We start from the raw sequence: 22,313 nt of genomic DNA, 5'->3' as shown, positions 1-22,313 counted from the left end.
CCGACATCTTGTCTGATATTGCAATGCCTTCCGGTTCTAGGAACCCCATTTTCCTGAGATAAATCCATCCACTTACATTATAAAATAAACCAACCTACAAATAACTGCCAAACCGTCTAGAGCTAGCGCAGTCGAGTGGTTAGACTACCGTCAGTCGGGCATTATCAGTGGTACGGAACAGTACCGAGACAACAAGAAAAAATCGTAGAGAAACTTATCGGTTTATATAAGCTTGTCATAAAATCACATGATATTGGCCCTAATTTTGTTTAGTGTATCTAATGTTCAAGTAGTACAATCAAATTGTGGGATAAGCTCTGGCGCATAGGTTGTACTGTTTCCGTGTTACGAGTTAACTTTCTGGGTTCCTACTCTACAATTACCAGCCAAAGTCCGTTTCTAATTTGTGCCTAGTATTGATGTGTGGTGTGGGATTTTGCCGCCGTATTCACCAAAACCTTTGCATATGCTTAGCTATATACACTCTATTTGAGTATCGTATTCCGTGTGTGCACTGTCACGATAGTGATGCTACGTTAAATAAACAATCAAGTGTGCTGTTTGCATCAATTACAAATGATAGCAAGTATATGGACAAAGAAATGCTCGCAAATTTCCTGAGGCTCTTGCATCTGTACGAAGAATCTCCTCATAAGGACGATCACAAAGAAAACAAGGTAAGTCATCGGTGATATCACGATCTAATATCACTGGGCCTAACCTTCCAGTATGTCAGCTCGATTCTGGTTAATACATTTTTTGAAGAACTACCAGAGGTTTTGCTCGGAACGACACTTGAATATCGCTAATTACAATAATCACAAACCACTGTTTTTCTAATTAACACAGGGATTATTTGAATGCATGCATTTGGAAATGATGCGGCTGCTTTTTGCTAATTTTTCTTTTTGCTTATGGCAATCACATATTGTTCAATACACTCGGGAAAACATTTTGACTTCCAGACACCATAAGTTAATCAAGGTTATCAGAGTGGTAGAAAATTTCACCTTGTTAACAGTGGCTTAGATGTAAAATAATATCATAAAGTATGTATTAGGTTTTGCCCACTATGGTTGTTTAAGGATGTTTTAAATCACTGTACTTCAATGTATCAACTGTTTTTCTGCGTACAACTTCACTTTACGTATTATTTTTGTCGTTATCCCAATATTTTGCACGTTACTTTCCTACCATTCGTCGTTATTTCTCCTATCTTTGTTTGTTGACGCAGTGCATTCTTTGGATGTTTCCCTTTCTTCATGCTTGTAATTTTACATTGTGCCACATCTAAATACACTCGCTTTTTAATTATATGTGTGGTTCTCTCGTGTGCAGGATCTTCGGACTATCGTTATGTAGATCAGGTAGTAGACTTTACAAGCGATGTAGTACCACTCTGTGTAGAAGTTTTCACTTTCCTGTATAATGAAAACATTTCGTTTCAGTGAGTTGTATTTGTAATTTCCGAAAAGAATTACTTGCGCTTAAACCATGTGTAAGATATGGCTGTTTATAGTGTAAAGTGAATCCAGTCTTATTGGCTCTTGTTTCAATCAAGATTGTTTACTGCTATAGAGACTAACAATGGAAAGGTTAGCTTTGTTTTCGGACCACTTTTGTTCCAATGGATTTCTTATCCATCGCTCACTGTGTGTATCGTAGCATTCAGAGATTTTTAAAATCCTTTTTCAGTCCCAAATGAAAGCCATATGTTTTGCACTATCACACCCAGTCTACTAGCATATGATAAGTCTTTCTGGGTTTAGTTATGTTTCGATGTCTTAGTTTTCCTATTTGAATATGTACGCGTGATCGGGACGTTTATGGTTCTCCTTATTTATTTCAGGTTTAATTATATACGATATGTCACTCGGTAGTGTGTTAGTTTTCCTCAATCATTAAGCCGTGTTTAAATAGGCTTTATTGTACTCTAGATAATGTGGATTTAGCTAGTCTGTAGGATATTATCTTATGACTTAATACATCTTAAGCTGTTCACTTCCATAAACTTAGTTTTCAGCGAAACTATGGTGTTCCACGATTATTCTAATTTAAAAAAAATGTTTAATAGTTTTTACCTACTGTCAGTAAAATGTTATCTTTACATCTATGCTATTTAGTGTTTTACGGCAAGTGAAATGTTCGACTTATTTTATCCCAATCACTCACATATAAACCAAACGGATTTTCATGCGTTGTTGCCGACTATCGTTTATGAGTTAAAAACTGGAGTTTGTAAGCACAATCATGTACACGAAGTAGCTCCTTCAACGCACGAGTTCAGTTGGAGAGGTAAGTCGACCTTAATTCAAAACAAATTTTCACCACAATTTCAAATCCTCTCGTTCTTTTCACTCTCCTTTTTTTTCTCGTTTAGGCATATTCCTTACGAATTAATATATCTTCAGTCACGAGATTAGTATTTATAAATTAAAATTTATACAGATTGTAACCTTTGTTTTGATATCGTGCCATATAATTGAAAATTCCAGTTTTTGTCAACTTAAGTCTACCAACCAAACAACAAGTATACTGTGTAGAAGTGTGCTTTGTATTTATAACCGTCAAGTTGCCTATAAACGTAGAATCTATGTGTATACTAAAAGTATCTTATCATAGGTACCTTCTAAATATTAGTCACATAACGTAGTACCGTATCATGGGATTCGTTGTGGAGTATCAGTTAATAATGCCAATTCGACTGTTGAGGCTGCAGACCTTTATCGACTTAGGTGGTTGAGACATGTTACGCATGTTCATTCCATTTCTGACTGGCGTAGGAGCAGGTTAGACAGCCGTTAACAACATGCGATTGAAGATATGGTATCACTCCCTAAAGTTATTAACTGCTCTAAACTGTTAGTATATGTAAGCGTTTTAGTTTGGGCTCACTCATTAGCCGTAACGTACGGCTGGAAACGTTATTTGATAAAACAAAATACATTCTAGTGACTAATTTATATACATTCTCTGTCTTTCTCTTCATCTTGAGTTTGGTACCTTTTCATACCTTTATTTCTTGAATTCCCCTTCTGTTTCGACTATATTTCTCATGGTTTAGCTTCCCGTTAAATCTCATATTACGTACCTTTTACTTAACTACGATGATTTCCTCTCGCTCCGATTGTTGGGTTTTTAGCGAGGACAGATACATTTGTGGCATGTCATACGTTGACTGTAATTTTAGAATATATGTCGATAAGTTCCGTGCTATCCGTCCTAAATATCTTGAAACTGAGGAACAAATTCAGGCTTTAGTTGTTTTCTGCTTATTCGTTTATGTGCGTATTTTGATATTACAATTAGAAACTGAATCCTTTAAACCTCTGGACTACAGTAATAGACCTTTAAGGACAGAAAATATGGCTGTTTCTTGTTTTCCCTAAAGTCTTCTATGTTGTTTATATTGAATTCGTTTGTGTGTAGTAACTAACTTGCTTACGAGTTCAATATGCTTAAGCATATCAGGACTTTAGAGTGATTTGTTTTTCAACATATCACACATTAATGCTTTGTATCGTAAATGTGAGAATTTGTTTACTTCGTATGTACGTGAGTTCTTTGGCTCAGTTTTTAATCACTTTATTTTTCAGCCTTTCTTGCTGCAATCGGTGCTGTGCTTTTGGTGAGCTTCTCAGGACTTATTGTTGTATGTTTGGTACCTCTAATGTCTCGAAGTTTTTACAATGTTGTGACTCAATTCCTTATAGCGCTTGCAGTTGGGTCACTTGCTGGAGACGCCTTTCTTCACTTAATACCTCATGTAAGCGTGTTTAGTATATTAGCAAAAAATTTCAACAGTTTTGTTTGGTAAAGCGTTTACGTATTTTGAGCTTCTTAACTCTTACGATATGTTGTATTTATGTCTTTGTAAGTGAGTTTATGTACACTTCGACTGAAGTTTTCATTTACGTTGACACGATATTTGTCTCGTCCTGCGCCTTTGGTTATATCACTATTTATCAACTGTAGCATTCGGGCACACAGACTCAGCTCCCTATGATTTATTTTTAATTACTAACATTTAAGACTTGGTTATAAGACTGTCAGTTTGATACGATGCTCAAAGAATGGGCTTGACAGCCAAGTCTTAACTGGTTGGAGAATGAGTGAGCTACAAGCTAATTTTTTTCCGATCACCTATGATATTTTACCACGTTTATTTTTTGTCCATGTTTCGTATGTAAGCGTGTTATTTATTACATAAAGAACCATTCATCCGGCTAGTGGTCTTGTATTTGATCTGTAATCATTCGAGGATGGTCTCGTGAGTAGCCATCATTCAGCCACATTATATCATCGCGTTCATCCATTGATTAGCATCCTATCTCACGTCACCTAGAAAACGTATAAAATAATACAGTTTTAAACGTTCCTCGTTCTCTAATTGTTTTCCAGTATACTTTTCAGAATATCAGTAGAATGCATGACGAATAACTTCAATTGTTTCAATGAATCAAAGAGAACGATTGTAGCGTGACATAACATTCATTTCATAGATTTTCTCTGTCTGCTTACAAATGAGAAATAATATCATTCATACTTTGTCAGAATGATTGTTCAAAGATTTGTGTATTTGTATGTTAAAGGCGTGAGTATTTTAGAAGAGGACACTAAGAATAACACAGAAACAAGGTTTTTAGAAATCGAAGTTTACGTCATAGTTTATGCATTTCTTAAGCAAATTGACTAGCTGAGTACAGCTTAAATGAGAAGTAAGGAATTGTGATTTAGGCCTTGAAAAAATATTACGTAAAGGTTCACTCAAATAAGATCAACAAGATAACATAACACTGGTAACTATGTGTTTGGATGCATAAATTTGAATTAAATCTTTTTATAACAACAGCTTTAACAAGACAATAAAATTCAAGTCTGGTTTACCGACTATCTTAAAGAATTATGAGATACCATCACATCCACTATCAAATGAATGACGAGTAACCACTTGTGTGCTGTTAGAGGTATGAGGACAGTTATCACTTCCCGGTTACCCACACCGTGGCAGGGTTCTTCTAGAGGTACCCTGAAAAGGAAATTGGGTTAGAAGTGGTCTTAATGACCTGTGAGCGCGACCGCAGTGCCCAAGGGACAACTGCTTGAGGTCAGTCACACACGACCTATTTGTGGGTAGTTTTTGTGTTAGCTCCGTACTTGTTGGGACCTTACCGCCGGAGACGGAAATCCGTGGGGTAAGGCGAGGTGTCCATTTTTAGGGTCGACCTTATCTAACCCCACCCCTCTTTGTGGGAAGACAGCATTGCTGTTATACTGGTTGTCTGAAGGAAACACTTTAGTGCTGCCACACCTCTGTACAGTCAGCAGTACGACTTCACCTTCGGACCTTGGGTTTGCTGCTTTTAGTCTTACTGCTCTTCAACCGACCTGTCTGGCATGGTAGGATCTTGAGGAACGATTGTTCCAGCCAGTATAGGTCGATTGGTTGATCACGATAGGCAAGCCCGACCACTACGTCAAGGTATCAGCTGTAATCACACTCGTAAAGATATGCACGTTTAGTTTAATCTTTTTTGGAAAACTCTGAGATATGGATAATAACTCTTTGATTATTTTCCCAGTTTATGAGCTTTTCCACATGTAAAGTGACAGATAATTATATGTAACATAAAGTGGGAATTTGTCCATATTTGTCTGTCGCAATGAGCAGTTCGATTGGTACAAGGACCAACTTGGTGGCTAAATACGTTGTAAAGTTATGGTTTAAATCTATGTAGTTTTTTAAAGTCCGCACTCAATATTTGTGAAGAGAATCCAAAGTTACGAACAAGAAAATAAATGTATTAAGGTAATTTAGTCACAGCACGTGTTGAGCTCTGATGCAGACAGAGATATTCAAGGCTCATTTTAATAATAAGTGTAATTGGCATTTTTATTAAAGCGTTAAATACTTGTATGTCAACAACAAGCCTAGAAACCAAAAAGGAGTCTCTATGTATGTGTATTTCTGTCCGTTCATCACTAGCAGATATACACGCCAAAACAAAGTTTAAAGTTTCAAATTGAGGGTTATAAATTTGACCCAGTCTTCTAGTAAACTAGGTTTATTGGGTATGTAGTGGCCTTTTATTGTGAAGTATAGGCATTTTTAGTGGTCCATTGTTTAGCCTCTTTGATTACTAATCATTCGACTTTGGGTGCTCTTAGTTTTTCTCACTACGTTTTCATATATGGAAACAGTTGTCAGTCGGTTGTATCCTTTGATTTCGTAAAATAGATTCACTATTATTTAAAGCATTTCGATGTTATTGATCACTTAATAAACAATTCCGGATGTGCTTGTAGTTCATGAGGTTTATTGATAGGTTGATTTTATGTTTTTGAGTTAATGATCAGCTGGTGAATAGTTTACATCTCTTGAAATACTAACTAGATAGTAATTAATTTCTGTGGAAACCAGGTAATACTGTTGTATCGACAGGTTATCGTTTGTTTTTTCACATTAGACGACGTATATCTATTCAAATTATAATTTTCCTTTTTTTTCAGGCTTTTTCTGATGCTGGACATTTCCATCACAACCATAATCAAGAAACTATTGATCATGAACATATTGACGAACATCATCATGAATCTATGTCATCAAAACTTAGCTCACACCGAAAAATGATTTTGGAAGCGCTCATTGCTCTACTAGGCATTTATATCTTTTTCTTAACTGAACGACTCACTATCATATGTCAAAATAAAATGTCTAGACGAAAGTTAGAACGTCAACGAGTAAGTTTATTCATTTACCTGGTTTTCTTATTTTAACTTGGGTTAGTTTTAGACTTTATGTATGACAAAGCTGCTTTAAAAATGAACTTAATTTATTTTTCAAATAGTAACCGAAGTTTTACACTTCGTTTTCAGAATGATGAAATTCCAAAAAAATACTAAATCAATATTACTAACTGTTAAATTTAATTTTCATTCATGTGGAATATGATTGTTTAATAAGTAGAGAATAAAGAGACAGGCAATTTTATAGTGGAAATCATGGGTCAATTGAAGCTAGACTACCAAGAGATATTTCCTGGAGTTCTAGTGAGAAGCAGTAACCAGTGGAGTTCAACCAGGTCTGTTGGGAGATATCAATTCACTGATGACATTGGTGAATGGTTGCTGAATTTCGTGGATTGGTTGAAGTTAGACATTAACACCGTTGAATGCAGGCCGGCTCAGTGGTCTATCGGTTAAATGCTCTGGCGCGGGGCTGGTAGGCCCTGGGTTCGAATCTCGCTCGCGAGGCGGGATCGTGGCAGCGCACTACTGAGGAGTCCCAATGTAGGACGAAACGGCCTTAAAGCAGTGCTTCCAGGTTTTCCATGGTGGTCTAGCTTCAATTGACTCATGATTTCAACTCTATAAAATATTTTGCTTTATGTTGAAAGTTGTTATTTTTTGTGCACAAGCAAATACTGCATAGTAAAAATGAATAACGTTTTCAAATTATTTCACTTCTGTATTTCAATAGTTCATGATGAAGTTATGCATCAATAAAAAAAACCGATATAATCATTTTAGGCTGTTCTGATTAGTTCTCGTTGTATATTTATTGTTGTCGAACTCATATTCTATATATTATTTAATTTTATTTAAACACATAAATATTGGTACAAGAAAGCACTAGATACATATGCGCCGGACAAAACTCATTCGATTTGCGTGAGGGCTGTGATACTGCCCAGGTGCTCAAACTGAAGCAGGTAGTTTTCTTAGGGGCCCACACCCGGAGCCTTCGACCTAAAGGTCTAACCCACAAGGCAGTGGAACACCGTAAGGAGATGCAGTCCTATGGTAGCTGGTGACCAACAATAGGTTCATACACCATTTGTTCCCTCAGTATACTGGAGCCCATGTGCACCATTGATTTGGAACTAGGGTTTTCCAACTTCCCTAGGTGAACTTTCCGTGTCCACCAACCCAGTTAAAGAGCCAGACATTCGCTTTTCATCCTCTCACTTTCGTGAACAACACCCTCGCTACGAGAAGGCAGTGGGTAAGACTTCCCTGGCAGAGGCTATATACGCGTGGCCATGTGAGGGCATTTGGAGAGGGAGGGCGGACTCTCCTCATTCTCGGCCATACCAGAGCATTCGGGGCCACTATGTTATTCGTGATTTGAAACATAATGGTTAATGAGGTTTAAATATCAGTTCAGTCACTGAATTCATTGTTAAGCGTTTGTGTCAATTCAACAGATTATTATTTCTGCATCACATCATGCTAAATTTTTAAGAACAATATTCCTATTCTTGTTTTTTTGTGGTAATGATTGACCGTGGATGTGCACTGATGAGGAGTCCTACCAGATGACAAAACGGCCGTCAAGCAGTGCTTCCAGGTTTTCCATGGTGGTCTAGCTTCATTTGACTCATGATTTCAATTATATAAGATTACTAAAATCTCTACAAAACCTCCCTTCTGGAAATGATTGATTGTTAATTTATCTAAAGTAATTTTGTTTATTCGACTAATTTATTCATATCCTTTAATACAAATCCTTTATATATATATTCATTAGAATACGTGACAAAACACCCAGTCTTATTGAATAAATTTAATTGTACAGAATATTTATATATAAATATACCCTATTGATTCATAGGCTCAGCAATAGTATATAAGATTATTATTATAAAAAAAAAACAAATAAATGAGTTGCAAATTGTTTTATTCTAATGGCTACTACGCACGATATAGAATCCAATAATTTGAGGATTCAATAGTTAGATGAAAGTTAAAATGGCATGAGAATTCTGAAATGTATTTTAACATTGACCATGTTATGTAACCGATGAGGAGTTTGATCTAGGCCCCCAAATGCCTTGGTACGGCCGAGAGTGGGGAGAGTTCGCTCTCCCTCTCGAAATGCTCTCACATGACCAGTGAATATATAGCCTCTGCCAGGGAAGTCCTACTTACTACGTTCTCGTGGTGGGGGTGTTGTTTACGAAAATGAGAGGACGAAAAGCGAATGTCCGGCGCTTTAACCACACCGGTGGACACGGAAAGTCCACATAGGGGTGTTGGAAAACCCTCATTCCAAACCAATGGTGCAAATGGGCTCCGCTACCCTAATGGAACAAATGGCGTATGAACCAATTGTTAGTCACCGGCTACCATGGGACTGCATCTTCTCACGATGCTCCACTGCCTTGTGGGTTAGACCTTTAGGTCAAAGGCTCCGAGTGTGGTCCCCTAAGAAAACCACCTGCTTCAGTCTGGGCACCTGAGCAATATCACAGCCCTCACACAAATCAAATGAGATTTGTGCGGCGCATATGTATCTGGTACTTCTTTGTACCAATATTTATGTGTTTAAATAAATAAATAAATGTAACCGATCGTTTGCTGCATGTGTTATGCAAATTAGTTAACTATACAACTGAAATAGCAAGTGCCAATTCGAGCTACTATGTTATTTAATATTACACAGTGAACCAACTAGTGAGCTAAACCAAAAGATACAATTTGAACGAAATGCTTGATTCTCAAATATGAAGGACTCTGAGTTTCCGTAGTCGTGAGACATTATTGAATTTCACTTTAGCTCTGGAACTACACAGTTTTCTGGTGCACATGGGCTCCAGTATCCTGAGGGAACAAACGGCGTATGAGCCAATGGTTGGTCACAGGCTACCATCGGACTACATCTCCTTACGATGATCCACTGCCTTGTGGATAAGACCTTTAGGTCAAAAGCTCGGGGTGTGACCCCCTAAGAAAACTACCTGCTTCGGTTTGGGCACCTGGGCAGTATCGTAGCCCTCACACAAATCAAATGAGACTTGTGTGGCGCATATATATCTGGTGCTTCCTTGTACCAATATTTATGTGTTTAAATAAATAACTAAATAAATAAATCTACTAGATGGAATTGTGTTTGAACCTAAGAACTAATGGCTGAAAGTAGAACCGCCCTAACTAACCACTAAGACATTGCTTTCACGTCCCATACAGTAGCTGTAGTTAAGCATCTTGTACTGAAACTCCTATCCCGGATTTTATCATAATTTTTTAAAAATGAAGGTCAAATAAAAAAGTATCTATGTCTGCATTTAACACTATTCTTCTTCTTCTCTTCGCAGCATTCCAGGTATCGTACTTATGCCTTGTCACTTTTATGAATTAAAAATACGATATAATTCACTGCACATAATTTGGCAAGTAAGGAATCACATATTATGATTAATCAATATGAGAATTCTAGACAGATGAGGTCAAATATCTTTTTCTTACAGTGTGCGTGACAGAGTGATTGCACAAAATATGTTCTCTTTAACAAATTCATGACACTCGTAATTACTTAAACTATTTGTTAAATAATAAATAGGTTATCAGCTAAACTTGTCACTGAAAGCTCTAAAACATATCAAGTGATTCGGTTACGGCTGGTTGGTATAATAGGAATTCATCTGCCTGATGTGTTCTTGTTCCATTCTAACTATCAGGCAAAAGAAGATGGAATGCTGAACCCTGAACCAATAGGCGTTAAGTATTGATCTCGGTCGTTATCTCACTGTTATTGAACTACTGGTCAAGATAAAATCACTGTGTCATTGGTTAACAGAAAGTCATCAGTCCTATACAGGAAGTCTAGGCAAATTAATAAATAATTGAACTAAGTAGGACAACTGCTCTCAGAATAGTAGCCCGATCACATGGTCCTCGACATAATACGAGTATCTGATTGTTTGCCACTACATCAAAAACTACTTCCATTAGTGCCACGAGCTCAAATATACCAAACATCACAAGAGGATGTATATTTGCAAAAGGAGTTGTGATTCTTGAACTGGCGAAGACTGAATATACATAAAAATTATTGACTACGAGACGAGACTCGATCATTTTATATTTGAATACAAACCTAAGTACATTAGTAGAAGTAATCTCAAATTCCTTGATGATTACAAACGAATATAACCTTACAAGAGCAACTGCTATTCATCTGTTATACACTCAACCTTATCCAAATAACACAACTTTATATGTACGAGGAGGAGGAATGTTTTCGGAGTGTGAGACACATGTTGAAAGACAAGGCTCTTTTTTGTAAATGCTTGAAGTGAAAAAAGACACAATGACATCATCTAGACGATAAATCCATTAAAATATTAGAGAGATCGGAATGACCAAATGTTTAACTAACAATAGGAAAATCCTGATTGAGACAGATGCCACCATATGTACAATTAAGACTTTGAGAATTATCCAAAGGTTTTGGAGGTAGTTTTCTTTTCAAACTAGGTTTTGTTTCTTCCTTTCGTGCTTTCTTAGACTTGATAGTGATTTTCGCGTTAATACCATTTAGTTGTCAGCAAGCGATTGTTTCTTTTCCTTATCTGAGTGTTCGTAGAAATCTGTTTTTATGGTTTGATTTGTCTGACTGTTTGCAATTTAGTCAGGATATTAATGCTAGACATGAGTCAAAATGAATGCTTGAATGAACTAAAGGTTTTAATTCATTCTCAAATTTGTTATTGTATGTGGATTTGCGCTTTCTTAATTTTCGTCTGTGGATCGGCTAGCTTCTAATCATCCGTAATTTACTAGACGATACAAAAAGCTGTAGTTAGTTTCTACGTATGCCGGTCTCATTTTTCCGTTTATCATTCATTTCTAGACACCTATTCACTTGATGTAGTGAGTACTGGGTCTTTAATAAGTCGGTCATCGTGTACGATCTCCCTTACATTGACTTTTTAATTCCCTCAAACATTTCTTTTTCAGAGTACTGCATTGAATGACAGCCAGATGTGTAATTGCTCGCCTGAACGACCCATGGATAATAGTCGTTGCGTAGATTATCTTAATGAAAAGCAAATAAGTACGTAATAAATTTTATTCATGTGTTTTTGAAGAGTACTCTTTTTACCTGTATATTATTTTTAATCTTGAAGATGTGCTTATATAATGAACACTTTCAATGGAGTAATCTTTACTTAATGGATTTCTTTTGAATTCGTGAGGTTATATGCACGACAATACGTAAAGCGTTGTACCGAAATTGTGAAATTTGAATTTTTAAAAACCAGTATAAACCATGAACAGTTGAATTTCTAAGGATATTAGAATTAAATTCATGGTTTAATAAGAACCTAGCCACCTGTGGTTTGTGTCAACTGGTTTCAGTTTCATGATCTGTACTGGAAACCACATTAATTCTAGTGTAGTTAGCGAACACAATAAATGGACCACATAAGTGAGTTAATAGTATCAGAATGTAGGTTTGTTGATATTGTGGTAATTTAGTGGTTGAATTCATGAGTTGATTTAATTTTAGGCCACCATGGGAAACCTGGAAGCACTGGACTACTGTTTCGTCCTAGTATGAGACTCTTCAGCAGTGCGCAATATCGTGGATTGGTTGAAGTCAGACATTAGTATCGTTGAATGCTTGCTTAGTGGTTAAGCGTTCACGCGCGAGGCCCAAGGTCTTGGGTTCAAGTCCTTTTGGTGAGGTCTCGTGGACGCGCATTGGTGTGAAGTCCCATACTAGGACGGAACGGCCGTCCAGTGCTCCCACGTTTTCCATGGTGGTCTAGTTTAAATCGACTCAGGAATTCAACCACTGAATCAATAATATTGTAAGGAAGTAGAAAAAAAATTATCGTAAAATATGTAAGTAAATGAACAAGAATATTATGGGATGGGATACAGTTCAGTTAAAACTACAACAAGGAAAGACTTATTTGCCGCTTATAGGGAGAATTTTAAAGAAAACTACATCAGGATTTCCACTGTTAACGTAAACTATTGCATTGAGAGGGATCGTTCACTGATCGGTACCGTTCCTATGAAGCTGTCTTTCATAACATAGAGTAGTTTACAAACTGACCCCGTCGCCGCTATTTTCACCCTATCCTAGCATCGGGAAATAATGTTCAATGTTGAGTTCGCTGGAACGACATTCATAAAACATGGTCAAACCATCGGCGTCGGTTTTTCAAGATGATAACACCAACTGGATAATCGTCATTGCACCGGGACACATGTAACTGAACATCGGCTTTATTAACAAGGTGTTGGAAGTGGATGCAAGCAATCCTTTGGAGCAAACGATAGTTTAACACAAAGAATCGTTGTATACCCTGAGCTCAGAAGGTTTGATTTCGACAAGCATGAGACAAAAGTGCACTTAGGGACACGTTATGAAACCGACCACAGATAGACTAACATCACGACGGTACTAGAGATGGCCCAGATTATCATAAGCTGCTCTGTCTTTCGTAATACATAGATTGATCTCATCTGACAAGTCACCACAAACGTTACTTGTGCTCACGCAACTACCGATATAGATGAATATTTTGACCATTTTGACAATTCATCACAAAGACAGTTCAGATAATGGTGAAGAGGAATAGTAATATTGTGCAACTCTGTCTAACCCCACTCTTGGACTGCAGTAATATAGATAGGTGGTTGTAAACTTTTACTCTTCTTGATCTATTTATTTATTTGACCTCAAGTTTTTAAGACACCATTCTTCAAGAAATTGCTTCTAAAGCGATCTTAATGTCAAAAAGCACAATGGTTGTTGAGCTGCAATAATTTTGACCTTGTTCGAGAGCTTGGTAAATTGTTACAATACATCCGCGATTTGAAGGAAAACCAGCCCACTCCAAACTGGTTAATCAATCATGGATTTTGCACAGTCCGTGTATCATTATCGGTATCAATAAACTAATACATCGATTAATATTGCAGAAATTAGGTACACCCCTTTTGAAATATGGGAACGTCGATCTATCAGATTTCAAGACCCTTTAAAACAATCTAGTCATTGCTTAGACCACCATTCTTAGAAAAAAATTGTTCTAGGTCTTCTGGTCTTGGTGGTTTGCGACACTTTAAAAGCTAGAGTTTCTTACGAACATGCGCTTTCATAAGAGTTTACATTGTCACAGACTAATGAGAAATCTAATTGATGCTGACAGTGAAGTTAATTTCACCATTAAAGTCTTCTCCTTAGCTTTCAAGACACTTTGGAAGGTTACTAATTCTCTAACTATCAACTTCACAAGGATTTTATTTGACACTAGACTTCTTGTAACTTGTGAATATTTTCCGTCAATTACGAAATGTATCTGCTGCTTTCAACTCATCAACTCATCTGTTAGCCAATGACAGTGATTTTCTCTTGACCAGTAGTTCAATAACAGTAAAATAACGATCGAGATCAATACTTAACGCCTATTGGTTCAGAGTTCGTCTTTCCATCTTCCTTTGCCTGATAGTTAGAATGGAACAAGAACACATCAGGCAGATGAATTCCTATTATACCAACCAGCCGTAACCGAATCACTTGATATGTTTTAGAGCTTTCAGTGACAAGTTTAGCTGATAACCTATTTATTATTTAACAAATAGTTTAAGTAATTACGAGTGTCATGAATTTGTTAAAGAGAACATATTTTGTGCAATCACTCTGTCACGCACACTGTAAGAAAAAGATATTTGACCTCATCTGTCTAGAATTCTCATATTGATTAATCATAATATGTGATTCCTTACTTGCCAAATTATGTGCAGTGAATTATATCGTATTTTTAATTCATAAAAGTGACAAGGCATAAGTACGATACCTTGCTGCTCAGAAGAAGAAGAAGAAGAATAGTGTTAAATGCCAGACATAGATACTTTTTATTTTGACCTTCATTTTTAAAAGAATAATAATAAAATCCGGATGCATTTCTCAATACGAGATCGTTTAACTGCAGCTGTGGTATGGGACGTGGAAGCAATGTTTTAGTGGTAAGTTAGGGCGTTCGCCTTTCAGGCATTAATTCTTAGGTTCACACACCACTCCATCTACTCCGTTTTGGGAAACCAGGTAGTTTTATCAGTTTTCACACTTAGAGTGTAACTCATGCTCAAGTATCTGGTGAATTAGTTCATTTAATTTAATCATTCAGTATGTAACATACATCCAGTATAGCTTGATACAAATGCTTGTTAGACGAAGTTGCCATACCACACCGGGATGACGATACGAAATGAACAAGATGATTAGCAAAAGAGTATAAATTACATGACGGCGATGATAATGAGAATTAAACATTGAGAATATGTTTGGAGAAAGAGAATAATAATGATAACAAATGAAAGTCTATGTATGAAGGACCACTAGGGCTTGTGATCTAGAGGAAGAGAAAGAACGAATGCACCTGGGCCACTGTGACCGGTTTTGAGTTATTATTATTCGAGCCGATACATCCAACTATCGATAACCATGATTGTGCGAACCCCAATCAATCAGTCTACATCTACTAAGATGACTGAGACTGACAGTTGGTGCCTTCATGGATTGATGACACCCTTAGCTCCCTTACAACCTGCTCCTACACCAGCTAAATCTGCGCGTCGAGGTAGGTGCTAGTTAGACATACGTAGTACATGTCCCATTTACCTCAGTGGATGAAAATTCACAACACCATAAACCGATTCGCCATCTTCGTCTAACATCATATGTCTAACCTCAGCCTTGTTCACTTGATTCTACCCTTGTAGTAAGTAAGTAAGTAAGTCACAACGTAGAACTTCGTACGTACGTACATCAGTTCGAGTTGCCATACCACATTAGCACAGAGATGCAGTTGTCGATTCAAATCCCATAGTGGTAGGAGTAGCAGGAGTATAATCAGAAATCCAAAAGATTAGGGTTTGAAGAAATTATTGAAGGAGTATAGTACAGTGAAATAAATTTGGAAAGAGAAAAAGATAAAGACATGAGGAATTCAGAAGATTAGAATTTGGTGGAACACAAAGAGTGGATGCACCTGCGCCATTGCAAACGATTTTGAGCCATGTCATTCAAGGTCTCTAACCATCGGTTGCTGTCATCACGCGAATCCCAACCAGGTAGTCTACACCTACCAACATGGCCCAGTCCACTTGTCAGTGACTTCATTGATTTGTGCCACGTTTTGGTCTGGCCACCCCTAGCTTTCTTCCAACCTACTCCTACACCATAAAACATTGCACGTCGGGGCAGTCGGTGGTCGGGCATACGTAACACATGTCCCAGCCATCTCAACTGATGAAGTTTCACTACTTCATCAATCGATTTGCCATCCCTACCTAGTACTCGTTTCCTAACAACTGCATTACTTACCCGGTGGTCCCAGGATATACGAGCAATGCTTCGAAGACACCTATGATCGAGCACTAGTAGCCTACGAATATCCTCTACTCTTATTGGCCATGTTTCACTGCCATAAAGTAGGACGGAGCGAACTGCTGCACAGTAAACCCGTCCTTTGGTTGCTAGACGGATATCTCGCCTACGCCATAAATGACGCAAGTTGGCGAAAGCTAGACGAGCCTTCTGTATCCGTGCTGAGATTTCGTCACATACCAGACCACAAGGGCTGATGAGACTCCCAAGATAAGTGAAGTGGTCTGTAGAATATGTTTCACATCCACAGATTGATGTGAAGTAGACTGTTGCACAGTATACATGCTGATTCACTGACAGACGGATGTATCACCCACACCATAATTGACCCAAGTTGTCGCAAGTGAACCAAGCTTTCGTAAGCGCACTGGAGCTGATGAGGCTTACCAGGTAACTGAAGTGGTCAACGGATTCAAATACTTCGCTCATTCTATGATCAGTCTATGCGCTGACACAGACCAGTTTTGAATCAACGTTTTGCGTTTAGATATAGAGAAACTCAAAGCAAACATGTTTGCATCACTATTCAAGGAGTACAGAAGATTTTGAATTTCGTTGGCATTTTCGTCAAACAGGAACACACCATCTGCGCACTCTATTTATGTTAGTGATTTTTCGAAAAGGAGATCAATCCCTAAAAATGTAGATGAATAAATTGTGACTTTTAGGAGGATATTTGTGATGAGTATAGTCGCTACCTTGACGTGGTGATCAGGCTTGTCTGTAATGGTTACCCATTCGAGCTGTATTATGTAGCCCAGTTTCCATGTCGGATCTTTCAAGTGTCTTATCACTGTGGTCAACTGCAGGTGACTGCAGACCTCACACCTCTAACGCAACTCGAGATCTATATAAGTCATATTTTTTCTGAGTATACAGATCAATAGTTCAAAGTGAACTGAACTTACTACCTGATAATCCAATTTCTTTTGTAAATAATGTTTATGATCTTGTAATGATAGATTTTGGTTTTTGTGAGGCTTGAAAACAATAAGTCAGTAGTTAGCTATCATGGAATCAGCCGGACGTTGTTTTCATCAAAAGTCCACTGCTGTCTACATTCTGCCTTTTTTATCAACTGATGAAGTAGTTTCTTTGTACGTTTTATCACACTGTTAATGTGATATTTGGTTATATTCCGCGGTTTTGCAATTAGTTTTATAATAAGTGGTATGTAGATTTTTGATTTTGTTTTTGTGTAATATTAGATGGTTCAGATGGTACAAATCAACCTCATTGGTCGTTCAACAACAATGCTCTGCCTCCATTAGATACCGTTCAGGCGGTAGGAAATAATGAGCAAGAACCTTTTGGCGGTGGTGTAGTTCATGATGGGCATTATACGAAACCATCCGATTTGAGAAAGTCATCAGTGCACAATAATAATAAGAATATTAATAATGATAATAAACTGACATCTGTAATAAATAATGGACGATCCGTTGTTGATATGCTTGATGTGAAACATAATTCTAAACAGGTGAGATTATGATATCTTTAGTCAAAGTATTTAGTTGTAGTAATTTCTAGTGAAAGATTATTTACTCAACTTTGGGAGTTTTTTGTTGGATTCCATAACATAACACCTTTTCGGGAGGTTTTCCGAATTGTTCTCATCTATCATAGTTTTCTATACATACTTCATATACTTCTTTCATCTTTCCTTTTAGCTCTGTCGATAACATCAACATGTTATGTGAAAGTCTAGATTGTTGAATTTAATTGTAGTGAATAGTTTAATCATAGTCTATCAGATTATATTGGTAAACTCTTTACCATATCGATACAATGTGGACCGGTAGATGTAAGTAGATTGGCACACCATTGTTTGTTTCACATATAAAAATGGAAACAAATGCTGAACTATTTAGTGAATAGTAATATCAAGTATTGCTATTCAACGTAAGCAGTTACCAGCTATACAAAGTTTGTCCTAACCACCTTGGCCAATGAATACTTACAACCTCATCTATCGATTTACCATTTTTACTTGGGACCCTATCCCTAACCTTAGCATTGCTCACTCGATAGTTCCATGGAACCCAAGCAATGCTTCGAAAACGCGTGCCTAAGTAGGTCTTTCATTTTCGTAGAACATATTCCACGGTCAGAAGGTGAACCGAAGCGGTATACACGCTTTTGTTTGGTAGACAGATATCTCGCTCAAACCACTAGTGACTCAGGTTAGCAAACTTTGATCGGGTTTTTTAAATCTGTGCTGAGGTTTTTCAGACGCCAGAACATTAGGACTGATGAGAAGCACTAAATAAATGGAGAGGTCGATACGATCGACTTCTTCACTCCTTATCATTAATCCAGGCACTAATGCGGACTAGTCTTGAAGCAACACTGCATTTGAAGGGAGAGGATCGCATCCCAAACATGCCTGGATTGTTGGTTAAAGTTGTCAAAAGACTATTTTGTCGGGGTCTTCATCAAGCAGAACTATATCATCCGCGTATTCCAAGTTAACAAGTGATCCCCTGGTTCAAGATAGACTCATGAAATCAGACAATGAAAGTATTATCGCGAAAAGCCTATAACAAAGTCAAATAAAAATGGGGAAATTAGACAACCCTGATGAACGACACGTGGAGTTATCGATTCCGATACCAGTTAGCCATAAGCTCTGACCAGAACTACTCAATTAGAAAACATTAACAGGGTCAATGAACCTCTTTGGTACGCCTTTCAACGATATGTACAAAACCTCTTGACCAAAAGAGTCGAACGCAACAACATGTGTTAAGTAGCATTAGAGTGGTCCTTGAAAAAAACAATTTTTTAAAGATTTGGAGATCTATTCCTCGAATTGCAGTGGCTAAAATGAGTACATAAATTCACGTCTTGTTAACTAGTACTACAGCTTACAGTTTTGTTAATCGACGAAAATGTATGATAAATACTATGCAAAGAGCGGATAACGTACCAATTAAAAACACAGCACGTTGACCATTTTAGTAAGATACACTCATGACATTGGCGGGCATACACTACTGCGTCCAGTTGCAAAGCTGATAGATACGCTCGTTCGATAACTTCATCCGGAAGAATCAAATGACAGTGAATATCGTGAGGAGAGACACTGAACAAGGAACTCGGTTCGACAACGGGATCTGTATGCTTTTGTTTGTAATTCACTGTAATAACAAGAACATCAGTATATTTTGAAAGCATATAAAGTTATTATTATTGTCAATGGCTTTATTCAATATATTTTTGGTTTAATATCGAATCCTCAGCACAAGGTATTTCATCGAGTTCCTTCTACAAAAGAGGAAAATAGCGATAGTTAAGTAGATAGGCTACCTGAAATTAAATGAAGTGTTTTTTTTAGGAAGATTTGAATTTGTATACCCGTTTTTTGGTTAGAAACATTTTTAAGAATACAAATTGTTGACCAGGTCAACTCTAACAGCCTGTTCGTCAAATAGTAAATTTGCTAGATAAGATATTGTAGAGCTTTTATACCTTTGCTTGCGTGTGTGGATTCTAATGTATTGACGTCTCGTTCTACCAGAAGATATACTGTAGTGAACGAGAACTCAGGTGGGTAAGACCAATTTATTATTAAATACAAAATTAAAATGTCTTGGTAAAATATGAAAACCCTACACTGAATACATCACATTTGCACATCTTCCATCCGTTGTCTCTTACAAACTTCATTGTTCCTTCATTCTTATTGTTAACACAAATACTCTCTGTTGACATTCCTATTCTCTTCCATTTGATGTTCTCTATCTTCTGCTCTCAGGCATTCCATTTCTGATTGGTGTTACATACTACTTATATTTTGTCAACATAAGTAGAAAACATCACAATAGTAGTAGTATTTAACCATTGAGTTTAATTTTGTCAATTGATGTGACAATCTATGATTCATTTATATTATCGATTTAGAATACTGCTTTAGAGCTTGCTAACCATGCTAATAATACTCCTACACAAATTGGTAAATCTAATGCAATTTTAAAAAAGAATTCATCATTCGATTATATTGGTGGTGGTGGTGGTGAACAAATTCAAACACATCCACATCGTGATAAACCACATGGTCATCATCATGGTCATAGTCATGATTTAAGTTCTGTTCGTGCAATTGCTTATACTATCATTGCTGGTGATGGATTACATAATTTTTGTGATGGTATAGCTATTGGTGCTGCATTTGCTAGTGATATGCGTGGTGGTCTGTCAACTTCAATAGCTGTACTATGTCATGAACTCCCACATGAACTAGGTAAGCTAAAATTAAAAAAATGTGACGTAAATTGTCGTTTTTATCTTCCCATAATTATATCTAATATATTATGTTAACTTCTGAGCTAAGATGGTGGTTAGAGGTGGTCAACAGGAAACCCTGGACCCCTGGGTTTCATGCTACTTGGCATTCGTCAGCAAGGTGTACCTGTAATCTTGAGGGAACTGGTGCTACCTGACGGATTCGATCCCGTGTCACTCAGCTTCACAGTTAGAGACGTTACCACTGAGCTATTCGGGCCGTGACCGGCCTTCTGTAGGACTGAGATGTAGTCACAATTAATTGATCATTGGGTGGTGATCAATGTCATGCGTGTCAAGTCTTTCTTAGTGCTGATCGAGTGCTATCGATCAAGTTGCAATGTGGTCATTAGTCTAGGTGACTCGACACTGCGTGCACTATGTTAAGATAAAATGGTTGTTGGAGGTGGTCAACAGGAAACCCTAGACCCGGGATTCGTGCTATTAGGCACTCGTCAGCAAGGTATACCTGTAATCTTGAGGGAACTGGTGCTTCCTGACGGATTCGATCCCGTATCAGTGTCGAGCCACCTAGACTAGTGGCCACATTTCAGCTTGATCGATAGCATTCGATTAGCACTAAGAAGGACTTGACACGCATGACATTGATCACCACCCAATGATCAATCAATTGTGATAACTTCTGAGCTCAATCTTTTGCTGTTTACTATTCTCCCTACTGCAACTAGTTTATCGAATTATGTAACCTAAGAACTTGTTGGTTCTTGAAATAGTTACCGTAATTCTGACCCCTTCAGTAGTTTGCTTTGTGATTTTGATGATTCATGGGTGAACATATGTAATGTAATGATCAAAGTGTAGAAGAAAGAAAAAGCATTCTTAGCACATAAAGTCCAATGTGTCTGCAACATAATGAACTACTTCGTAGTTGATTATTGTTATTTTTAAATAACGACTTGTATTTACTTCCTATACTACGTATAACTTTTGTTTTCAAATTTGCATTCTGTATGGAATATGAAGTTACCTAATCAGCGTGTGGATTATTAATACTGAAGTCTTATTGTTTGATAGATATATGGTATATCCGAGCTCCTATTCTTTGAGTCAGATTAGAATAACCCTTAGTCGGTCGTAAATAGAATTTATCTTAAGCCAGTTTAAAAACCTCAATACATTAATCGTTCTTGTGATGATATAACACAATGTCGACCTAGTCGTTCACACTTTCACCGGCCTTCACAAATATAAATAAACGTACTCCATGTGTTCAATTGTTCAACATTTACTAAAGTTAAAAATCTATAGCAGGATACATTCAATTCAAAACTGTTTCCAGAATGTTATTAACAGAATAACTAAACGAAAACAAAAAAAAAATATGCAATCCTATCCTTGCTTTTCCGGTAAATTCATTGTACATGGCTTTAGATAAGGTAGCGACCCGAAGCCCCATTCTTCTCATGCCTAAATTTACTCAACAAAAGTATGCATGTCAAGTAAGGGCTAACTCTAATGTCAGTTAATAAAACAATGGTTAACCTGTAGTAATTGTGATTCTATTGAAGCGCCTACCGGAAGTCAAAGCTATGGTCAACAAATTTAGGACTTATGCGAAAGGCGACCTGGTCTGTTCAAATTAATCTTTCAATTGTTTTGGACAATCTGTAAGATTTAATGTAAGCCAATATATTTGACGCATCAAGTAGTAGACCTATACCAAAATGATCCTCACATTCAATATGTAAGTTTATTTGGAAAAATATGGAAAAAAAATCACTTCTTTGATCTTGCTTTCTTAAATAGCTCAATGAAATGTTCTAATTAGAATTTCTATTTAATCTTTCTAGTTCAAGAGTGGTTTAACTAGTCGAAT

The 22,313-nt window shown here is 37.1% G+C and overlaps 1 protein-coding gene across 1 annotated transcript; it reads left to right on the top strand.

Moving 5' to 3' along the window:
• Nucleotides 1–419: 419 nt before the first annotated feature.
• On the top strand, nt 420–20,512 carry Smp_210210 (tubulin tyrosine ligase-related; the record flags this gene model as incomplete). Its single annotated transcript, XM_018791370.1, has 7 exons — nt 420–677; nt 2,124–2,295; nt 3,597–3,766; nt 6,511–6,741; nt 11,743–11,839; nt 17,401–17,672; nt 20,096–20,512. 7 exons carry the CDS (start codon nt 420–422, stop codon nt 20,510–20,512), a joined length of 1,617 nt encoding a protein of 538 aa, XP_018645430.1.
• Nucleotides 20,513–22,313: the final 1,801 nt, after the last annotated feature.

This window comes from Schistosoma mansoni (assembly GCF_000237925.1).
Source record: "Schistosoma mansoni, WGS project CABG00000000 data, chromosome 3 unplaced supercontig 0077, strain Puerto Rico, whole genome shotgun sequence".
NCBI classification, from domain to species: Eukaryota; Metazoa; Platyhelminthes; class Trematoda; order Strigeidida; family Schistosomatidae; genus Schistosoma; species Schistosoma mansoni.
The sequence above is the reverse complement of the archived record's forward strand: the minus strand, read 5'-3'. Positions and strand labels throughout refer to the sequence as shown.